The sequence below is a fragment of the Anopheles funestus genome, chromosome 2RL (assembly GCF_943734845.2).
Source record: "Anopheles funestus chromosome 2RL, idAnoFuneDA-416_04, whole genome shotgun sequence".
Taxonomy (NCBI): domain Eukaryota; kingdom Metazoa; phylum Arthropoda; class Insecta; order Diptera; family Culicidae; genus Anopheles; species Anopheles funestus.
In genome coordinates this window covers 3,565,281-3,587,718 of record NC_064598.1, presented here as the reverse complement: position 1 = coordinate 3,587,718, position 22,438 = coordinate 3,565,281, and the positions used below count along the sequence as shown (strand labels likewise).

Sequence of the window (22,438 nt, the reverse complement as noted above, 5' to 3'; positions counted from 1 at the left end):
CATCGAACTCGAACACCAGAGGCCCCTTTAAAACCACGAACGAACGTTTTCCAAAGAATCATATGCACAGCCGAGGCCCCAGCGCTGTGAATGGGTTGTTCTTCCTTGAAAACCATATGCACAGCTTTGCGAGTGTGTTTTGGCTAACGGTCACTGAGCAACCCCCCCCCCCTCATCGTTTGCGGAGTTGTAGGGGCCCCGAGCACCTACAGTAGGGGCCTCCAAAAATGCCTCCCCCCCCCGGTCAGCACTTTTGAAAACAGTTCAATTCTCGTTTTTTTTTTCAAAATTCAGTTTCACGACAGTACCACTATACTTTTTTGGGCCCCAATTACCATTCCGCCTAGGGCCTCCGACAAGCTTGATCCGCCACTGCACACGCACACGCACGGGTGGAATGTTTTATATTTGGCGCCGACGCAGGAACCACATCGTCGCTGCTTGCTTGTCGCGTACTCCACACGGCATGGCTGTTGGGTTGTTGTTTTTTTTTTTCGTTGCTCCATCCGTACGACTAGTGTGCCAGTGGCTGGACCGTGGCTGGCCTAAACCACTGTCAGCAGTAGTCGGCGAAGTGCACTGCTCGTTTGTTCACGCGTTTCCCGTGTTCTGCTTTGCTGCACGGTTGGCAAAAAGGAACTGCACATCCACCGTTGGTTGGTATCTGTTCGGCGAAGGGTTGAGCTGCTTGAAGACACGCGTCGAGTGTCGTGTTACTGTTGACTGCAGCTTAGTTATAATTAAGCAAGTGGCCTTCCTCAGCAACCTCATTCACCGTAAATAGGTGCTCTCTAGATGAAGTGAAAGAAGAGTTTTGTCCTGCGTTACTTTCGGTTATCCTTTGGGGAGATCCCAAAAGCATAAAACCGTACGATATATTGACATGGCTAACTGGTGTAACGATAGTAAAATGGTATGATGGCGAAAAAAGGTCAACAATTAAAGGTGAAAGTTGTGGATACGGTCCATTTTCAATGCTTAAACTTCACTGTGAAGTTTTCAGTGTCTTTGTTCCTTCACAGATTTATTCTTTACGATCATTTAACAAATGAGGCAACGATTTTCCTTAGCGCCCTTTCTAAATATCTGCCCGACTCCGACCGTAAGTGTCAGGAAAAGTGCTTTAAAATCATTCAAAACATCTCAGGCTGGCTGTAAAATTTTGCTCCCTGATGACATAATAACCTGTCAAACAGTTTCCATGCAACCGTGTTGCCCGCGGTTTTTCCATTTTCCGAGTAGGGTCGGAGTAGGGTAAGAAACTAGGCAATAGGTGAGAAGGTGTAAACGATCGGGCCGATGAGTGAGTGCCTCTTCTCGACTGTGTGTGTGTGTGTGTGTGAGTGTGTGTATTTTATATTTCCAAGTGGCCGAGGACGCGCTTGAAACTGTTGTTTTTGGCATTTTGAAGTACGGGCATTGATTATTTTCACGCGCTACAAATTCGATTCACCTTTCCCCGTGTTTGTGCTGCTATTTTGCACTAGAGCTAGAGCAAAGCCGGCTTGTTTGCGTGTGATTGTATTGATGGGGGTATATTTCAGCACTTCGGCTTAGCCTGTAAATGCCAGTCCGCTCATCATTTCCCTTCGGCGAATGATTGAACGGTACTCGGAAGCTCGTGTAGTGTTGGAAATGTAATGAAGTAGAGGGAGAAAAGGTATATGTGTGTGTGAGAGAGAGAGGGAAAGAAAAAGTTCGTGATCTTAAGAGTCAACATTCTTAGCTCAAGCGACGTTTCTTGTAACGATAGGCAGGAAGCAAAAGAAAACTGGAGTAGGGAGTTGGAGCTGGTATTCGAAGTTAAGATGATGGGTACGTGAAACAAACCAGATGGCTACACGCCATACACGTTTACTGTTTACGTGTTTAAATCCATCCACCATCGCTTCACGCTCATCGTAATATGAAATTGTGCGGAAAATTGTACCCACTTTCGATGCACAGGCATATCCACTCGCACCATGTTATGCTGACTAGAATGCGATGCTTTGCGATTGGCAACGAAACTGTGCTGTTGAATGTTTTTTTTAATAACTCGATGGAGACGCATGGTGCCGCGTACTCGCGCGGCAAAAACTTCAGATTGATTTTCGTTGTTTTGATTTATAAATAAGTACCGAAAATAGTTCACTGAATAATCATGTAAAAACCCCCATAAAAACAATGTCGACCCTCCTGTACGAAGCATATTTTTTTTTATGAATAATGTGTTTTATAGCCCCAGTGAGTGTGTGTATCGTTGAACAGACGCCGCATGACAGCGTGAAACAGTGTTCCACATCGATAACTCGTCAGTTGTTTTCGCCTCCCTCCACCCACCCCCTCCCATCCCCTGTCCCATCGTAAAGCAAGCCGAAGAATTGATATTCCCCAAAGCGGCAGCGAATTTTTGCATCCCCAAAAATAGAACTCCCGCCGTACGGTCTTGAACACGAATCACGCTTATCGCGCGTGTGGTGCAAAACAAATAGAAGTGATTTTAAGGGTGAGAGGGAAAAAAAATATTAAAGTGCTACCATTCACACACACACATACAAGCGAGTGCGCACTGATTTTCCAGTGTGCGAATGTTTTGGTTGTAAAAAGTCACGCGAAAACGGGGAAAATATATTAACAAACGGAAAAAGCTTCGCGTGCCTGTGAAGATCGAAACCACATGCTGCGCGCTTTATGTACGCAGACTGTGAGTGACTGTGCGTTGCTATGAGTGACCAGGGAGCCCCTGGTGAGTGGCGCATGCAGTGAGTGTGTGTGTGTGTGAGTGTTGTTTGCGCCCACTGAAGCGCCACCCCATGTGCCATGTGCTTTTGTTTACGACCCACGTGCTTCGCTGGTACGTCGCATTCGTCCCATTGGCCATCGACGATTTCATCGGTGACGTCACATCGGTATCGTTCGTCGGTAGCGGCAGCAACGTGTGCCGGATCGCGATGTCCGATGGCTGTTTCGGCAGTGTCCGTGTGCAGTAGTAGTAGCGCGGCCAGCAGCGATGGTTGTACGGTTACGTGTTCGCAGATCCACTACAGCGGCGTAGTGGCAGTGTGTGAATGTGCATCCAGTAGCGGATAGAGGCTGCCTATTGGCATCGGTGGACATCGCTGTCAGTTGTGGTGTGTCCGTCCGTCGGAGCAAGGAAGGAAGTTTGTTTGCGCGCGTGGTGCGAATCGGCTGCGTGTGGCCACTAGTGTGCGTGTGTGTGTGTGTGAGCGTGTTTTATTTATTGGTTAGTGGCTTTTCCCTCTTCTCTCCGGCGTGGATTGTGCACATGACCGGCGAACCAATGACTGCCCGTGGAGCCGTTGCTGGACGAGCGCCCCATCTACAACCCCCACACGCCAATCACCCGCTGCAAGCGCTGCGTACGGACGACATTGAGGTGCAGGTCCTCGAGCAAGGGATCGAACTTTGTAGCGGTAGCAGCGGCGAACGGAAGGTAAGTGTGACATCTCCCAGCAACACAGCAACACAAGCGGTTGCTACTGTTGGGCTACGGCATAATAAAGTGTTCACAAAAGCCACCGGAGGATTCAGACAAGACACATGGCAAACACACGCACACGTTTGCACCGTTTCCGACCGAAAGTGATGTGACACACGCGACGCTCATTAATGTCAGTGTCAATCAAACGGAATCAATCCGTTCCGCTTCATCACATTAGCTGAGGGGCGTTGGGGGGCGTTGAGGGGTGGATGGGTGTTTGCACGAGGTGGGGAGCAGAGTAGGCGGAAAAACAAAAGAAAAACATGTGCCTACGATCCACATGCGGTGGAGCATTTTATCCGTTTTCTTATAGACTGTTCTTTTTCGCCTTTGGGCTTATCGTTGTGGCGCGTAAAAGTGTGCAAACCTGTCGACAGTTATGTAATCGGGTTGATTTATTTTCCAACCATCACCGTATAACTAGTGTGATGCTCGCACCGTGACGTTGTGTTGAAGTTTTACACTGTCATAGACCCGTTACGGGTGCTGAAAGAACTGTTTACGATTAGTTTCTAACGAGACAGGTAAATAATATTTACCCTACAGACGATGGACATGCCAGTAGAGGACATTAAACAGAACGAAACAATTTCGGAACATTTACCATTACTTATTTGCTTTTTGGGGAAATTTTATTTTTAAATTTTATGTACCTCATTTTATGTAAAAAATTTAAATAGATATACTGACCCCAATTACAGCGATCCCCAAAAAGTTACAATTTATCGATGATCCAATTGTGTCCGTTCACCCAATAAAGCGGAACGATAAAATCCTACCGGAAGTCGTCTGGTAGGATGCGCGTTGCTTCAATTATCTCTTCCGGGACGTTCCAAATCGGCTTCTTCCGTGTGGGTGTATGTGGGTGTTTTTTTTCCTTCGCTCGCCAATTGGAAATTGGTTCCATCAGGCAAACTTAATGGACCGCACAAAGATTTGCGAAGCAGCGTGTGCACACTCACGGGGACACGGAACACGAGAGGAAGTCATCGAGAAGGTACGCATAATACTTAAGAACGCTATTATAATGTTTGTTGAAGCGAAAAGTAAGGAAGAAAAACCATAGAAGGGAAGGAAGAAAGTGAATGCTTAATTGAGCGAGATTGGTGATTTATTACATGGGCCAGTTTGCATGTTTAGAACATTTTTTTTTGGAAAAGCTATAAAATTTAAAAATATATAAAACTTTTCGTTCTATTATTCTTTTTTTTTGTTCCTTGTTTTTAGAACATATTTTTAAAGCGATATTTAATATGGAATGTAAATGAACGATCGGCCATCATGTCACACTTCCGCTCGGTTATGGCGGACCTACATTGGAAAAGTTTTTCCAATAGATATTTCCCTCCGGTAATTACGGTGCAGTGTAACGATACTTTTTGTTTTATTTATGGTTTTAATTGGCACTTTACGGGTAAATAAGTCCGCTTTGATAAACCTTACCACAGGCTTCTCTTCTGTGGTTATGAGACATTTTTCCTTACCTTTTGCATCTCTCTCTCTCTCTCTCTCTCTCTTTCTCTCTCTCGATAAAGGGAGCCCCTCTGTTGTACCTTTTTTTTCGTTCGCAGAAATGAACGAAAGCCCTGTATAAGCGGCTCGTTAGGAACAGCTGCTTGACATGGTGTATTTTGGTTCTTTCTCTCTATCTTTAGTTATTCGCACCATTGTTTTCCCGAACTCGCTGTATCGTGGCAAACTATTTCACATTTTTATCCTCACACTATCACTGTTTTATTTAGTGAGTTGGTTCGTTTGTGTGGACCAGCTTGTAAGTAATTTACACCTCCGGCATCGATCGGAAATGGTTCCAAGAAGCAGTGACCTAAAGCAAGTTCGCTCCTGGTTACCACCCCATTTCATATTGCTGCAGGGATATATATTCTCAAGTAGAAATGTTGATTTTTTTTATCCCAAAAGTAAGTGGAAATTTTGCAGCTACCCCTAAATATATTCTGCATACTTGCGAGCGTCTTAACTTTGCACCAAAAACGGTGGTACGATGGAAGCTTCCAGGCGAAAGCTTTGTTTGGCTGCTGTGATGGAGACGCCTGGTGCTTCATGCAAGTTGGTTTAATATTTTGGCATTACGATCCGCAAGCATATGTGTAAGCGTGTCCCATTTGCTGCTCCCAAAATCCAGAACAACCAAAAAAAAATATTAAAAACACACACACACACATGTCCACGAGTATACCAAGGAACTCTTGTCATCATCTTAGCTGCCTTTGCGCCCGGAAACCGGAAGGCAAACGCACGTAATTTATGATTGCACAACATTAAATAAGTAACGAGTGGTGTACCCGTACGGTGGACGTTTGCCAAATGGAAACGAAACAGTTGCGAAAAGTGCTTTGTTAGCACAGGCCACCCCATATCGGAAGGGGTTTGAACCGGGGCGCTGTACGGTCACGGATAAAACGAAGTACCATCTCGACGTTGAGAGAAAGTTTGCTGGAGTTTTGTTGTATGTGTTTGTGTGTGTGTGTGTGGATAAGAGGCGGCCGTTCAAGCACTGATTGAATTGGTAATTGAATAGGGATAATAAGATTGTTTCGTAGATTATCCACTTATATCACTTAGCGTGCCTGAAAGCTTTTGATTATTACGAGCCAAACAAATCGTACCATAACGGAACGAAATGAGGGGGGTTTAGGAATTTTTGTTTTTTGCAAACAAAACTAGCACAAAAACTGGTTACAATCTGCCTTTGCACCTTGTTCCTTTTACATGTGTGTTCTGACACCCGCCCGTCCGGTGTACTAGTTGTGGGTTGCGAAAAGTTTTAATTGCGATTCACAGCATGTTTACCACCCATCTTTCTCTCTCTCTCTCTCTGTGTCGTAACACTTGGTCTAAGATCGTTAGCATGTAAATGATGTACCACTTTGTCCCCGGTCTTTCCACGTGTATGTAACTCGCATCATGTTTAACAATGTTCTTTTCCTTTATTTTCACACATTTCACAATTCGCCCTCTCTTCAGTCATTTCAAAGTCATTTTGTATTATCGGATATCCGACCCTTACACATTGTGCTACCCTTTGGAAAGTTGTTGACAACGAACGAGGGAAACTTTACCCACTTCAGTGTACGATTCAGCATCCCCAAGCAAAAGCGGAACTGTGCAGCGAACCTCTTATGCCTCCGACATCCGACTGTCGTACTTCCCTTCTGCTTCTATGCGTGTTTCTGTGTGCATAGAGGACAAATGTCTCTTGATGGACGTTTGTGTCTTCGGTGATCGGAGATGAAACCATTGTCTCTGTCCGTGAGGTACCGTCGGGTGTCCCGAACGTAAAGAAACAAGAAAAGAGAGAAGAGAAAAAACTGTCCATGTGTTCTACGAAATTCACTCAAGTGTCTTAACTTTCTGTGCCGTAATTTCGCAAGTGGAAATATTGATCGAATGCGAAGAAAGATAATTTATTGTCATCTGAAGAAAGAAAAAAATGAAACACCACTGCAAACAATGGCACACAATGGCTGCCTCACTCGGTCACCCACAAAACGGGAGGTTATGCTGTTCTTTGTTTGTTTCCGAACCGATTTGGTGAGGCCGAGTCGAGTCCACACCTTCTAACTTTATTGAGCAAGTGTAGCAGTTTTTTTTTTGCGGGGAAATCTATTCATCGTGATATTGTCCAACTTTCTTCATTACGATGGATTTCTGAGGGGTCGTTATTTGCTTACCAAACAACGCAAACGGAATAGTTTAGCATATAGTTTCAGCTTGTGGGTATCCCTCTCGGCAAAGTGTTTACTTACCCGAAGAAACCAAGGGAAAGCGAGATGATTGATCAGACGAGAAAGCTCTTTTCTAGTCAGTGGCTCATCGTTAACACTCCTGGAGGAAATGCAAAGCGATCGAAACCATCATCAACTGGTTTGAATGCATGTTTATTGTTTGTTTGGAGGTAAAGGTCATAAAAGAATGACTAAGGAGCAGTGTTGTAAAATGAATTTCCCTTCAATGACATAATTATTAAAGAGTCCAGCTTGGAGGGAAAAGAATGCCCCAATAAAAAAGTATCATTATCAATATGTTTTAACTAAATATTCATAATAATGTATATTTGTCGTGTTTAGTAGAACTATATCACGATTCCTAATGGTTCATGTGAATCTGTGGCAGCGATACGTTGAAAAGTGAATCTAGGTCTTTCGGTAGCATAAATAATACTTCCATGATGATGTTGCATTAAGCTCCCGGGTTAGCTCATTTCATTGTATCCTTTTGTGAAAGAAGCATGATACGAATGTTTTCGCTTCCCCTTCCCATGTTTTATTGAGCGTAACGATCGCATCAACAGTCGCTGCTTCGCCTTTTATGTCTAACCAGATAATTCCATCGGGCAGAATAACAGAATAACATAATTTCACTGCAATCATCGCGTAACAGCACAATCTGTTACGTCGACAGAACCCCAGCCCCCTCCAAAATCTGGATCCGAAACATCAGAAACCATTTCACTTTGACATGGTCTGGTTGGTGCTTTCTGCCATGGTCATTGGAAACGTACGATTCATGTCTTCCCATTAAAAGTGGTTCAACGTTTAGGGGTCATCATAATTGTCGGCCCAATTGTCGTAAATCATTCATCACTCATTACCCAATCATTCGTCAATATTCGGTACGTGCCTGCAAGCGCCAACAAGCAAAGGCAAATGTCTACCAAGCTCTATAAAAGCGAATGGCAACCAAACACAGACACAGTTAAGGGCACGTTCGGTGGAAAATGCAATTATCCCTTTGCCTACTTTTTGTTACCCGTTTTGCACACGTCGACCAGCGTGCATTGTGCGGAAAATGGAAAAACTTTTTCCTCACCGTAATGGCCACAGCGTTTGGCCCGTGATTGTTGTGTGTGTGACAAAGCAAAATATGCAAACACTGGCAGGTGTTAGGAATAGTAATAGACACACGTTTTGTCGTTTTGTTGCGGTACAAAATTATATCGCTCCATAATTTGTTTTGTTTGCAAAGAATTATTCTTTACCGTGCTTTATTTGGGGATTCTATACAAGTTCTAAATTGAAATTCAGCTGTTCGTTCAAGTCACCAAATATTAAAAATGTCAAGACAAAATGTACCCAACTATTGATGGATCCAGTGCAGATTCCAGAGTCTTCCACCGACAACCGATCTTTAAATTAAAATCCTCAGAGAATACCTACGTCTTATTGACTTGAATATTCTACGGTTATTATACTTTATCTGTCTTTTCTTATATATAAATTTAGAAAGCTTCTAGGAACAAAAAGACAAAGCAGTAAGTGAGCAGCGAAAAACTAATAATTTTGTTTAAGATATTGGAAGTAAGAAAAAGGAACAATCTCATATATGTCTTTATGGATTTTATTTGATTTGTTTTATAGCTTTTTTTCAACCAGTTTACTGCTGAGAAGGAAACGCTATCAGAAATATGATTGAGGGGCAAAAGAAACAGCATAAAAATTGGGATGAATGCTACTAAAAACTCTCGACCAACATTTCCCAGCATTTGACCTAAAACAAATTTATACTCCAACACAGACACACACAAACCCGTTCGCGTGCAAAGTATGCGAACGCGAAACGAACGGCCAACGTCCAGACATTCGACTGCCACTTACTGGTACGATTGTGTAAAATTAGGTTAGAAGAATCGATCCGTACCCGTCACAGTCGCAGCTTCTGGCGTCAACGGTAGGGTGGAAGGTAGCCTCTCTAGTTGTCCGATAAGAAATAGCAAAAATTGTGCCAAATCGAAATGACGAAGGACAAACCATTCCCGAAGGATCTTTCTCCCGTGCCCGAGGCCCGAAGGTACAGGGCCAACATTTTCCGGGGAAATGATAAACTATTTCCTGTCAGTTTGTGTCATTTCTTCTTGCTGTGTGACAAGTGACAAGTCCCCTACCCCGATTCTGGGAGGCAAAACTGACGGGTTTTCAATTTTTGAACAGCGAGCAACGCTTGCAACTATCGCAATTCGTACACGTGCCTGAAGTGCACTCGTGCGTGTTTTGCACAGGTACGGCCAGGTTCATGCTGGTGAAAACATACCGAACAGATGGGATTAAATTATTCAGCTACCAAAGATCGGTTTGCCGAGTTGAGAAGGAATGTGAATGGCACGTAGCATAAGGACTTCAGCGGGAACCAACATTCGAAACACTACTATATCCGGAGCATCCGGATGCATTCAAAGAATTGCTGTTAACAATGCGCTTTCACATCTCACTTGAGCCAAGTTATAGTAACTATACATGTGCTAAGCCGTTTATGTTTAATACTTTCTCTTTAATGAGAAGAATTTGCTGAATAAAAAACCATTGTTTTCGCTATTTGACGAACGCAACATATCCATGCAAAAATATTGAGTGTTTAATTGCGCATAACTAGTCAACTGAATGTTCGATACATCGGTCAATGGGAACTGGAAATTGGAGCTTCAGATCCTTGCTATTTTTAACACCATTAACACCTTTTCGTTAGCATTGACGTCAGGGTCCCCTCAACAGCTGTTGCTTCTGTCTTCAATCCATATCAGTAAACTCATTCGTTGTTTGCCCTTTTTGTGTGTTACTCTTGGACATATTGTCTCCATACATATTTTACAATCCAATTAGATGCAACCCACCTGCCGGTCACCTAGAGCGCCTAGATGTGACTCTACTCAGTCCAAGGCTCACGCAGTAATTGACTCCGTTCTTTGTTTTTTGGTATTTTTCACTTTCGTTCACTACACTACCCGAACGTTCCCCAGGCCAATGTTGCTAGCGGCCCTTCATCCGGCAGTAGCGGGGGCCCAAAACCACCCACCAACTTTGGACGCGGCCGGATCAGCCTTCAACCATCCACGACCGGCACCACTTCGCTCGTAACAGGTACGGGTACATCCGGAGGACTGGGAACGGGCACTAATGGGCCAGCGGCCGCCGGTACAGTGCCACCCGGATCGCGGATAGCATCGCTCAAGAACCCGGTCGGCTGGGTATGCTGTGCGCCGTGCATATGGCTGAGGAGTTCTTCCGCCGTACATAAGATGGCGATAACGGCAGCCACGCTACTGGTGACGTCACTGCTGGTGGCATCGCCGATACTGTTTCTCATTTCGGCCGCACCGTCACAGTTGCCGCGCGATTGTTTTGCTGCTGACGAGGACGATTGTCATCCGACACCGGCACCGCCACCCGTCTGTGCTGATCCGATCTGCCGTGCGGCAGCCATTAGCATATCGTCCCGCATGAACTGGGACGTTGAGCCGTGCCGGGAGTTTAAGAACTACAGCTGCTCCACGATGGAGAGTAGCCTGCGGGCGGTCAAAAGTGCCCAGGAACTGGCCGATACACAGATGCAGCGTAAGCTTGTGGGGGCTGATGGATTTTTTAAAACTTCTGTTAACATTTCATCCCGAACTCCTTTTTACCAACAGAGTTGCTGTCGCTAAACACAACGAGCGGGATATTTCGAAAGTTGGGCCGTCTGTACGGCAGTTGCCTGCGCCAGGAACTCAACGATACGAGCATCAGAAGGCGTCTGGAACAGCTCGGTGGCTATCTACACATCGGATCGGTGGGACCACAAAGCATATCGCCGTTGGTAGCGAAGATTCAAGCGATTGGACCGCTGCCATTGATCGGCATCTACTACGATCTCAGCTATGGCCGCAAACCCCAGACGCTGCTGATCATCGATGGACCAAACACGCCACCGAACATACTGGAGGTACGGTATCACAACGGGCATTGCTCGATGAATCATGTTCGATCACTAATGGACCTTACGCCCTAGAATCCCGTTCGATGGAATGGACCAAGGGCACCGCCCTACGACGTGGAGGAGGTGCCGGAGCTGCTAGACGAATTAATCAATACATTTCTACCGTTGGGGCTGAGCGGCGATCAGAGGCAATCGGAACGGAACCTTATTTTTAGCTTTATTCGTGAACTCAATCAGGTAATAAAAAACGAAACAACGTTCACACATACTGGATGGGGACGGATAAACACGTTGGCGTAGGCCGGACGCTATAGGCTCGGTGAAAGTGAATGCGTCCCTGGTCACGTGGTATTCCATGCTGCTGACGTGGACTTTTTTATGTGCACCATTTTATTTGGGGCTCTTAACAAAGGAATGTTCTATCTTTACGAGGTGTGGTCAAAAATAGGCTAAGAGGTTTAATAACTGATAAGCATTTATCAAACCAAAAATAACTTCCGCGTGTGTCCGGAAAGAGAAGAACATCTAAATATAGGAATTAATTGTTAGTATTCTCACAATTGCAATTAAACCCGATTTATTTGCTTTTAACCGGCAAATGGGGCGGAATAATACTTTCCCGCATTAGGTAAAGTGCTGTGCGTGACACATGAAACCGATGTGATATCTATATTTGTGATATCAGCTTACACGTGTGTTTACGGCGTGATCCATTAGGATAGAATAACATGGATGGAAATGAAAATCAATTTCACCTTAGCTTAGAATGTACCTATTGTTCAGATCCATTGAATGCTCTTTTACCTAAAGAAAGATTGAAAGATTCAATTTAGGCTTTTATATAATCTAATACAAGAATATGTATGAAAATGTTGCAAGAATTACTTTTTCTAAAACAATACTATAATAAATTCCATTTTTACACAGATTCGACGAAACTATGTGCAGAAGGATTTTACCAGCAGCTACGTCCTGAACAACGTGACTGCCCTTTTAAATGCCCATCCTTTTGTAAGTGATTCAAAGCAAAAGCAAAAAAAGCTGTTGATGAAACATTATTAGCACTTCCCATCTATTCCAATTTAGCTTGCCTGGTCCGATCTGGTACCGAGCAACTGGACCGGTCCAATCGTGATCCGAAGTCCCGAATACCTACGGCAGCTTCGAAAGCTGCTTCTGCAGTACCAGAACCGTGTGATCCATAACTCGCTACTGATGCTGTTCGCACTCAATACGCTTCCACCGGGCCGTCCGTCACCGTTGGTTTGTACGCGAGCAACAAACTGGGCTTTGCCGGAGGTCACATCTGCCCTGTTTGTGGCCCAGTACAGCGAGGAGGTCATACGGCACGCTATTCAAAGGGTGAGTGTTCAGTGAGGAGAGTTCAGGGTTGGACAGAGGGTAGGTCACCTTCCATGGTCGTAAGAATGTAAGAATCATTACAGCAAGAACACCGGTGGACGTCAAGCACGCTATCGTTTGACCGTGAAAAAGGACCTTCTTTTTCGGGACTTCATCATTTAAAAGGTTGGGGGTTGAATTAATTACCGTTACCTTCAGCAACGGTCAAATTTGACCAATCGTGTTTCGGTCCAGTTTGAATGGTGAATTGATTGAAGGCATTGTTGCCAACTGTGGGAATAGTTAAATTCAACGCTTTTCGTACATGGCATCAATCCATTATGGGCAGGATTTTTGGGACTATTTCATTTCTGCTTTTCCCTTTTGGGGAAAGATATATTTCTATTTTTCTGATTTAAAAATTTGCAACTTTAAGTAAACAATTCCGCTCCATATTAGAGATGTGCAAAGTGAGTAAGAGTGAGATAGTGAGTTGAAATGTTGTATTGAACGAGTTTCGTTCACTCACCACGAGGAGTTTTAGCGACTCTTTTTTCACTTACTCACTCATGGGTGTAAGCATGTTAGGAGATTGGCAAATTTATAGCATTTTTTTATTATGTTTTATTCTTTTTTTAATTTAAAGCATTATTTGAGTGAAAAATTAGGAAATTTTCAAGTTTTTTGAATTTTTTTATTTTTTTTCTTATTTTTTATGCTTTTTTCTATTTAAAGCGTCATTTGAGTAAAAAGAAACTTATTGCAACCAATTCGCATCAAAATAAATCAATTTTTAAAATTTTGCTAAATTTCCCAAAAAAACCAAGGCTAACCCCTTAAGAAATTTTCAAGTTTTTTGAATTTTTTTATTTTTTTCTTATTTTTTATGCTTTTTTCTATTTAAAGCGTTATTTGAGTGAAAAGAAACTTATTGCAAACAATTCGCATCAAAATAAATCAATTTTTAAAATTTTGCTAAATTTTCCAAAAAAACCAAGGCTAACCCCTTAGGAAATTTTGGGGTTTTCAGATTTTTTTCATTTTTTCCTTATTTTTTATGCTTTCTTCTATTTAAAGCGCTATTTGAGTAAAAAGAAATTTATTCCAACCAATTCGTATCAAAATAAATCAATTTTTAAAATTTTGCTAAATTTCCCAAAAAAAAACCAAGGCTAACCCCTTAGGAAATTTTCGGGTTTTCAGATATTTTTTATTTTTTTCTTATTTTTTATGCTTTTTTCTATTTAAAGCGTTATTTGAGTGAAAAGAAACTTATTGCAAACAATTCGCATCAAAATAAATCAATTTTTAAAATTTTGCTAAATTTTCCAAAAAAACCAAGGCTAACCCCTTAGGAAATTTTGGGGTTTTCAGATTTTTTTCATTTTTTCCTTATTTTTTATGCTTTCTTCTATTTAAAGCATTATTTGAGTGAAGAGAAACTTATTCCAAGCAATTCGCATCAAAATAAATCAATTTTTAAAATTTTGCTAAATTTCCCAAACAAAAAACCAAGGCTAACCCCTTAGGAAATTTTCGGGTTTTCAAATTTTTTTTATTTTTTTCTTATTTTTTATGCTTTTTTGTATTTAAAGCATTATTTGAGTGAAAAGAAACTTATTCCAACCAATTCGCATCAAAATAAATCAATTTTTAAAATTTTGCTAAATTTCCCAAAAAAAAACCAAGGCTAACCCCTTAGGAAATTTTCGGGTTTTCAGAATTTTTTTATTTTTTTCTTATTTTTTATGCTCTCTTCTATTTAAAGCATTATTTGAGTGAAAAGAAACTTATTCCAACCAATTCGCATCAAAATAAATCAATTTTTAAAATTTTGCTAAATTTCCTCAAAAAAAAACCAAGGCTAACCCCTTAGAGAATTTTCGAGTTTTCAGAATTTTTTATTTTTTTCTTATTTTTTATGCTTTCTTCTATTTAAAGCATTATTTGAGTGAAAAGAATTTCAACAAAGTCGCATCAGTCATGACTCATGAGTGAGTAAAATGACCGAACCTTATCTTGGACTCCGAAATGAGTCGATAAACGAGCTGACTCGTAATATCGATTCATTCACTCTGAGTTGACTCACTGAAGAGAGTTGTTATTCTCATCTCTTCTCCATATATCTCACGATCTACATCTTACTAGTCGTCCATCCTGTAGTGCGACGTAAAGCGCGACATTTAAAGCATCTTCAGTCACATGCTCAACTCTCCTTCCCAATGTGTTGGGCGGGTAATTGGAATAACGTCAAAAGTTTGACAGAAATAAGGAAAGAAAACCTTCATTCCGTATCGTACCGCACTGAAACATCCCACACGACATGATTTATGCATGTTCACATGGCAACAAAGCGATAACATCATTACTCATCCGCTATGTAACATGCGTTTAAGGTTAATTTACGAGCACCGAGAACTTGGCCCGTTTTGCGATGAAACGACGACTCCGCCAGTTCATCCCAGATGAGCCATAAATTTAGTCCGGTGTAATTTTGTGATTTTCTGCAATATCTGCTGGTGATTTGATTTACCGCCCAATGGAACCGTTTTCCCGCCATTCCACTGCTGCTCCTCTACTCACCATTAGCCTCCCAGTTAATGCCGATTTGAGGACTAATTTTTTGTCCGTCCTGTTCGTTTCATCTTCGTCGTCGCTTCATTCGTCGCAGACGGAGGAAATGTTCGAAAACATGAAGCAACATCTGAAGCGGGCTCCATCGCTACGGGGCGCGGCACTGGTACGGTTGTCCCAGCTGAAGGTACAGGCCAAAGTTTGGCCAACGTTGTTTAACCGAACAGAAATCGCTTCCGTACTGGATGAGGTAAGTACGGATATTTGTGGCGTCTTGTCTTTGAGTATTAAACGTGGGAATGCATGTTTTTTTGTTCCACAGATCGAAATCAGCTCGGACAATTGGTTCGAAAATGTTCTGAAAATTTACGAAATCAACAACAATCGCACCAAGGCGGTTAATTTTACCGTGGACTCTTCTCAGACAGCGTAAGTAATACACATTTGTAATTAGACATCATTTTTTGATAAATGTTTTTATTCAACACAAAAGTTTGTCAATTAATCCTCAAGAATAATTTATGATTTGGCTTGAAATGAAACGCATTCTTTTAAATATTTATGTCCTTAATTGTGTCTCGTCTGTTGCAGTTACGCGTATCCACAAATATCGAAAGTATTCTACGACACCCTGTCCCACTCGATCGTCGTACCGCTGTCCGTGATCCTGGTGCCGTACTTTAACCCAGTGCTTCCACCGTACCTTCACTACGCCTCCCTCGGTACGACCCTCGCCAAAGAGATCCTGCGCTCCATCACGAAAGCGTTCGAGACGAAGATCATGCAGTGTGTGCCGAGTGCCGTGAGTGTCTTCTCGAACGCGAGCCGCATGGAGCTGTTGATCCATTCCGGCGGACTGCAGATCGCTTACCATACGCTCCTATCCCTGTCCGGACCGATCAAGGGCATGAACCGGCTGCTCGGGTTGAGTTTGACGCCACCGCAAATCTTTTTCCTTATCTCCGCCCAGCAGCTGTGTGCCGAATCCGACTACGGTGGGATCGATGTCAATTCGAGCGATTTCGATGAAATGTAAGTGTGGCGCCGTTCGGTTCTACTACGAAAGGAAAACTAATTTTTTCCACCTTTTTGACCCCTTTTTTCATCAGACTTGCCTGGCTGATCTCGCAGGGTGGCAGTGCATCCGATGTCTTTCAGTGTCATTCGACCACTAAGTTAAGTTACCAGAAGAATTGCGACATATGGTAAGGCGCGAGCAGGTGTCCACTGACGACGGCAGCACCCCCCAAAAAAAAAAACACACGGCAGAACTGAAGACGAAATGTTCGTAAAACATGACGCAAATGTTCTAGTGATAATGAAAGGAGCAATCTTTCGTAGTAAAAAAAAAACGTAAAACAAAACATATAGGTATTAAATTACGGACAACACACACAAATTGACGAATGAAAATGGCGGCCATAAGTTGGCAAAAAACATACCCATATTTGGCAGAGAATGGCAATAGAAGGAGGAGTAGACCGACCATTCGCGATCATGATCGTGAGAAGAAATAACAAAAAAAAACAAGTAGAAAATTTTAGCCAGCAACAAGTGATAGTGATTGGGATTGGGAATTAATTATATACTCGCTGCTATAATTTATGTTACAAGCTTAAAAGAGTATGTTAAATGTTAAAAAGAAAGAAAGGGAGAGAGCGAGATAATTAAGATGTTTAAAAAAAAGCGTACAAACCGTTGCATATTTCTTAACAAAAAAGCTTTAATATGATGAGTTAAAAATGAGTTTGCCATATTGTAAATTTATCCTTCCATGCGTAACAGGAAACCCGGTTGAATCGGACACGGTAAAGGAAACTAAACTAATAAGGTCAATTAAGTTACTTATTTTTCGCAGTGTAATTGTTTGATCGGCGTCTATAGTCCTGTTGTATCGTTAGCTATAGGACCGGTAGTCGTTCTTCAATGGTCATGGTTAGATGTGATGTTTCGTTTTGTATATCCGCCATATGTAAGGTGGCAATGGGTCCGTATTGTTTGATTGCGCATACAAGCATAGAGTATATTAGTCTGTAACTGTTGAGAAGCGACCGTGACAATATATCCACCACCGAAAGCAAAGGCTGGAGGGAAGGTAAACTAGTGAGGCTTATTCTAGGTCAAGTTGAACCAGTAGCAGTAAAGAATAGGAACTTTGGAAAGGAAGAAGATGGATTCTTTTTTTTTCTTTGTTTGGAAGAGAGTAATGTAAAAAAAGGGTTGCGACGCCATTATAACGTTGGTTTTGGGAATGGAAAAGATTGGTAGAGAAGTAGATAAAGGTACTTGTTACTACCACTGTTGTAATCTAGCGTTGTGCATTTGATATTATAAGTTTCGGAACAACATTCAAAATATTTATATATACACAAACACCCACAAAACACACACCCACACATACAGTCACATCGTCACACGTGTAGTGTTTAAAAGAAACAGTCTTGTTTGTAGCTAAACAGTGACCAAGCACGTAGAACTGTCGGTGTGTAGCGTACGATAATATACAACCGGAACGTTTAGAAAATGGTAAAGGTAAATTGTTTATTGCATTTCAAGTGAGTGTAGGAAAGAAGGGAAGAAGGAAAGGTTACAATTAGAGCAACAAAAACGGAAGAACAAAAACCAAACAAATTTACAAACGTCCTAAGAAGTATTGTTCACTTGCTAGTTTTAGTGCATAAGTAGCATCTGTACAACAAAGAAAAACGCGCACTACCATCCGGTAATACACATTCGGAATTGAACCGTTACCGTTTAAGGGATGGGACATAGAGAAGAACGAAGGAACAATATATGCTGGGATTCACCGATATCAAAGTAGATCTTGTAGCGAACACGATACGTAGGATGGATGTATTAGCCACTGGAGCAGGAAACTGATCAACCCGGTAAACAATTTATCAAAACCCCCGAACACAGTAGTTTACTCCCGGGATGGGTGAAAACCAACAGCAGAAGTGTACCTTAATGTTACAATTTATATACATCCCTAAGAACTGAATGGGTCGAGCAGAAGTCCGAGCGACACATAGTGAATACCGAAACTGTGAGGTGAAGTTCTCGTTTCACCAATCACCGTACCGAGTCACAATTTACCCGCGTGTGAAACGTTAGCTCATTTTATTAGAAGACTCTTTTAAGAACCCTGAAGTGTGAAGTGTGAACACAAAAACCATGACACATAAACCTAGCGATATATATATAAAGAGATAGGAAGAGAGTAATGATGTTGTAGGTAAAGAAAAAAGCGAAGGAAAACCCGGACATATAACACCTTTTAATGCTGTTTAGAAATGTACACGTAAAAAAAACAAAAAACAAAATGTATCAATGCATCAAACATTCACAATTTTAAGAAAACAAACAGACCCAAATTAGGCCGAATCGTTTATTACAATTAAAAATGATTTGTTGTCCCATTTTATAAGTCTGTTTCCGCGCTTTTCCAGCCTTTATACACATGCACATGATACCGAAGGATTGGAAGAGATTTTAAACAAAGCACACACACACTTACTCAAACACACACACACACCCATTCATCCCACTGAGAGCTTAATGACAATTATAGGCAATTCAATGCCACGTTCGTCGCGGTCGCGTGCATTCGATTCTTGCAGGGTGGTTTTTATTTTGTGTTTGCCGTTTTACGGCAAAGTATTGTTCAAATTATTGCAATACTAAACAGGGCAATTCGAAATGTGAGTTCAGAAGCACGCGACCAGTCGTAAACACGTTGTAGCAATCCTTAGCAAAATGGTGCCAAAACATGTGAAAACTTACAGCAAACAATTTGTGCGTGTGTGTGTGGATGTTAGTGTTTGATGATTTGATTATCAATTGACGAGAAAGGCGTCAAGGTGACGATGACAAACTGTTGATACTGTTCCGTTTGTGCGCCAGTTTCCAGGAAAGGAAGAAGGGGGACAAACGCAATGCGATAATACTGAGATAAAAGTTAGCAATAAATGAAACCAATGTTCGATAAAAGCAATAGATGAGATGGTGTTTTTATTCTATTAAGTTCTTATGAATGTAAGAGAATGAGTCATCGTCATCAAATATGTAGATAAACGTTCCCTCTCATTATCGCCGTTCGGCTCGTTCGATCTCTTCCCGATTGATTAATCATTCGAGTGATCCGGTGAAGTTTCTCCGTCAATTCCGTCAATTCACGTCCAATTTTGCCTTCTGGCTGAATTTAATTGGTGCAAAATTGAGACATCATTTAAAGCTTGTCATTGAGTGATGAATGGGGAAACGTTTCCCCCCCCCCCCCCCCCCACCCAATCGTCGCTAATCTATGACAAATTGACAGTTTCTCTTCCTTCATTTCCCTTTTGCGTTTCAGTTTTATCATCACCATCAGCTGTCAATCAGGTAGGTTGTGCGGCGGTAGTGGTGATGAGTGGTAAATTAATTTCGCTCTGATTGACTCACCACTAGACACACGCAAAAAGTGACAATTTTAAAAGCAACGTAATCTCAGTAGTCACTGCGTTTCCCGTTTTTTTTTTGCGTTCGCGTGTGAATAAAGTATCGGATAATATAGACGGGGTTTTTAGAATATTGGTAGTAATTAATGAAGAATGGGTCGGGCGTTTATTAATAAGAAAAGTTGAACAATTTGAGAAACGAAAAATAAAGAAGGAACGCAGCTATTCTGGTAAGAAATTAGGCATTGTAGAAGAGGAGAGTGATTTAAAAATAACGTCAACATGCTGAATGAACTTCTTTTTCCAATTGCATTTAATTTAAACCAAAATTCAACAAATTGCAATTGCAAAAGCGTAATATAAAATTACCACATTTGCGTGTGTATTTAAATAAAATATTATCGTCAGCTTTGTCAACCTTTGCCGGAGACAACTTGAGGCGACCAGTCGAACTATTTGGTATTGAACATAATTTTCTCACAAAATATAACATAATGACCATAATATTGATGATAGGCTCCGGTCTACTCAAAGTATTTACATCATAATAATTCCATTTCGCTATAAATGCACGCACATGTTATTTTCAATTGAACCCTTTTTGAACCCTTTTGTGATTGTGACGAATGATAAATTGCGTTCTTTTTTAATTGTGTTTTTAAAACGCTTTAATCCTTATGACAACGATATCACATTACACTGTTGAATTAATTGCTTCATTCAGCTACGTTTCCCGAGGAGCACTGTTAATAACCCATTATTCTGTTCCAGGAAAATTATGTTCATTTTAGGTTGATAATTATTTCCGTTCCGAAAACAATCGTAATCAAGTGCGCAACTATTGTGAGTATGGCAGCTTTGGAATTATTATGGAATTGTTTCCTTCTGATGTTGTTTCTGGGTAAGTCCAAATTTTCATTTAAAGGATTCTATTATTCCTGCAAACCTTTCATTCTTATCTGATGTTATTTGACAAATTACAATAATTATGTTTATTTGCATTTATTATGTCACACATTATTCGGAACCGGAAAGGTATACTGAAAGCTGCACTAACATTTTATTGGCCCTCGATCGGAGAGTGGAGATATGACGATTTACATCCATCCCTTCGGTATCGTGAATCGTGCAGGTACGTATCCTCGGCAGCCAATAGCCATGGGTAATCCGCTTTATAATTAAAAGTAAATACTGATACATGCCCGGGACAACCCCCGTAAAGTCGGATCTAAAAGGGATGAAACGATCTAACACTCTTACCGTTCGTTGCTCTTTTTATCACCATTTATATCACATTTTAGAGCAAAGCAGCTTCTCGTAAACGGTGTCTTTTTCATTGTTTATCCTTGTGTGCTGTGCTACCGTTGGTACCTTTCGAAGCGTTGGAAACTGTGGACAGAGTACAGTGAAAAGGACGACTTCGCGCGGTACGTTGAATATTCGCGCGAGGAAGAGGAACTTTTGCGCCACGGTATGATCCGTGGACGAATGATAGTACAGAAAGAAATTGTACTGACTGAAACGATGGAAGATGAACTATCGAGCTACAGAATGTACGATGATGTAGATGATTGTGTTATCGCAGTCGAAAAGGGAGCATTGGAAGAGCAGAGTAATCCATCCGAATGTGAACCTTTGAATTTATCGAAAGATGGTGTGAATAATGAGGAAATCATCTCAATGGAGTGTCCTACGGAAGATTCGTCGAAGCTGGATACAAATCTTTCTAGCAGTGAAGAGGAAAGAGATGATGATGAAATTAGTTTAATTCCACAATCTTCAAAAACGTATCAGGATGCATCGTCATCAGCTTATACTGGCGGTAATAGGTAGTTTAATAAAATATCTTATCTGTTTTAATTACGAAGATTGCAGTAATTGAATTAGGAGCAGAGGATAAGGAGATGGTTTGACTACAATTATTGGATCAAGAGGTAATTTATTTTTTTTTATTCGTATAAGGCGACCTTATTGAGTTTGATTGCTTAATTTTTTTAATAATATTATTAACTCGTAAATAAATCTAGTCACTTGATTTGCTACGTGAATGATGGAAAAACTGGCCAAATTTTAGCTTCACCAAACATAAACTAAAACTTCTTTCTACTACCCTACTAGTCGCAAAAGCAACATAAATCACCATTTCCACATCCAAAAATAGCAAAATCAGTTCATTAAATAGCCAAAAAACAAAATATTCTGCCTTCCCTATCTTCCAAACACAACAAAGACCGGGATGGATTGTTTCAACGCCAAACATCGCCTGATTATGTATGTTTCCCCTAGCTGATGGATGATGGTGGAAAAATGTTGACTCATAAATGTGAAAATATTTTGAAACAACAGCTCATCGTTTGATTGGGCTGGGGACTGGGAAGAAGGAACCGGTATGCCGGTCCGAAAATGGATCAGCACCCACCCAGAATGAGTTTAAAATTATAACCAACAACGAACGAGTGCGTTTCTATCGGCCGTTATGGCCACGGCGTGAGGGTGCGTATGAGCGCATTGAGTCATTTGGTTTTCCAACGTGGCCACATGCCACGAATCGTCGTAACGGCCAATGGGAATGCTATTTTCGAAGATGTCGCATATGGGCTGCCCTCTTGTGCCCTCTTGTGGCGGGATGGTCTTAGCTTGGAAATTTAATTTCCGTCCATCGCGAAGGGTTTTTGGGTGTCGATGCTTTTGGTTGTGGCCGATATCGGGAAAGGTTCTTCTGTTGATGGATGCATTATCTCCAACGGCCATGGGATGTTTTCCATGCAACCCACGCGTGTATTGCCAGACTCAAGCGTGATGTATCGTACGATGGAGTTGGGTATGGGTTGTTTGACCGTGACAGACATCTCCAACGAACAGAAAATAACCGCGCACACACCAATCCACCAATATT

At 41.6% G+C, this 22,438-nt stretch overlaps 2 protein-coding genes across 2 annotated transcripts; both read left to right on the top strand.

Moving 5' to 3' along the window:
* Positions 1 to 462: 462 nt before the first annotated feature.
* Positions 463 to 16,351, top strand: LOC125774785 (uncharacterized). Its single transcript, XM_049445017.1, has 11 exons — positions 463 to 656; positions 2,228 to 3,436; positions 10,236 to 10,830; positions 10,905 to 11,197; positions 11,264 to 11,428; positions 12,119 to 12,202; positions 12,278 to 12,553; positions 15,204 to 15,356; positions 15,429 to 15,535; positions 15,698 to 16,138; positions 16,216 to 16,351. The coding sequence occupies exons 2-11, from the start codon at positions 3,269 to 3,271 to the stop codon at positions 16,313 to 16,315; spliced, it is 2,382 nt and encodes a 793-aa protein (XP_049300974.1). The 5' UTR covers positions 463 to 656; positions 2,228 to 3,268; the 3' UTR covers positions 16,316 to 16,351.
* A 3,064-nt stretch (positions 16,352 to 19,415) lies between these two features.
* On the top strand, positions 19,416 to 21,461 carry LOC125774806 (uncharacterized). The gene is made up of 4 exons (XM_049445044.1): positions 19,416 to 19,772; positions 20,314 to 20,443; positions 20,578 to 20,674; positions 20,844 to 21,461. The coding sequence occupies exons 2-4, from the start codon at positions 20,392 to 20,394 to the stop codon at positions 21,373 to 21,375; spliced, it is 681 nt and encodes a 226-aa protein (XP_049301001.1). The 5' UTR covers positions 19,416 to 19,772; positions 20,314 to 20,391; the 3' UTR covers positions 21,376 to 21,461.
* The last annotated feature ends 977 nt before the right edge of the window (positions 21,462 to 22,438 follow it).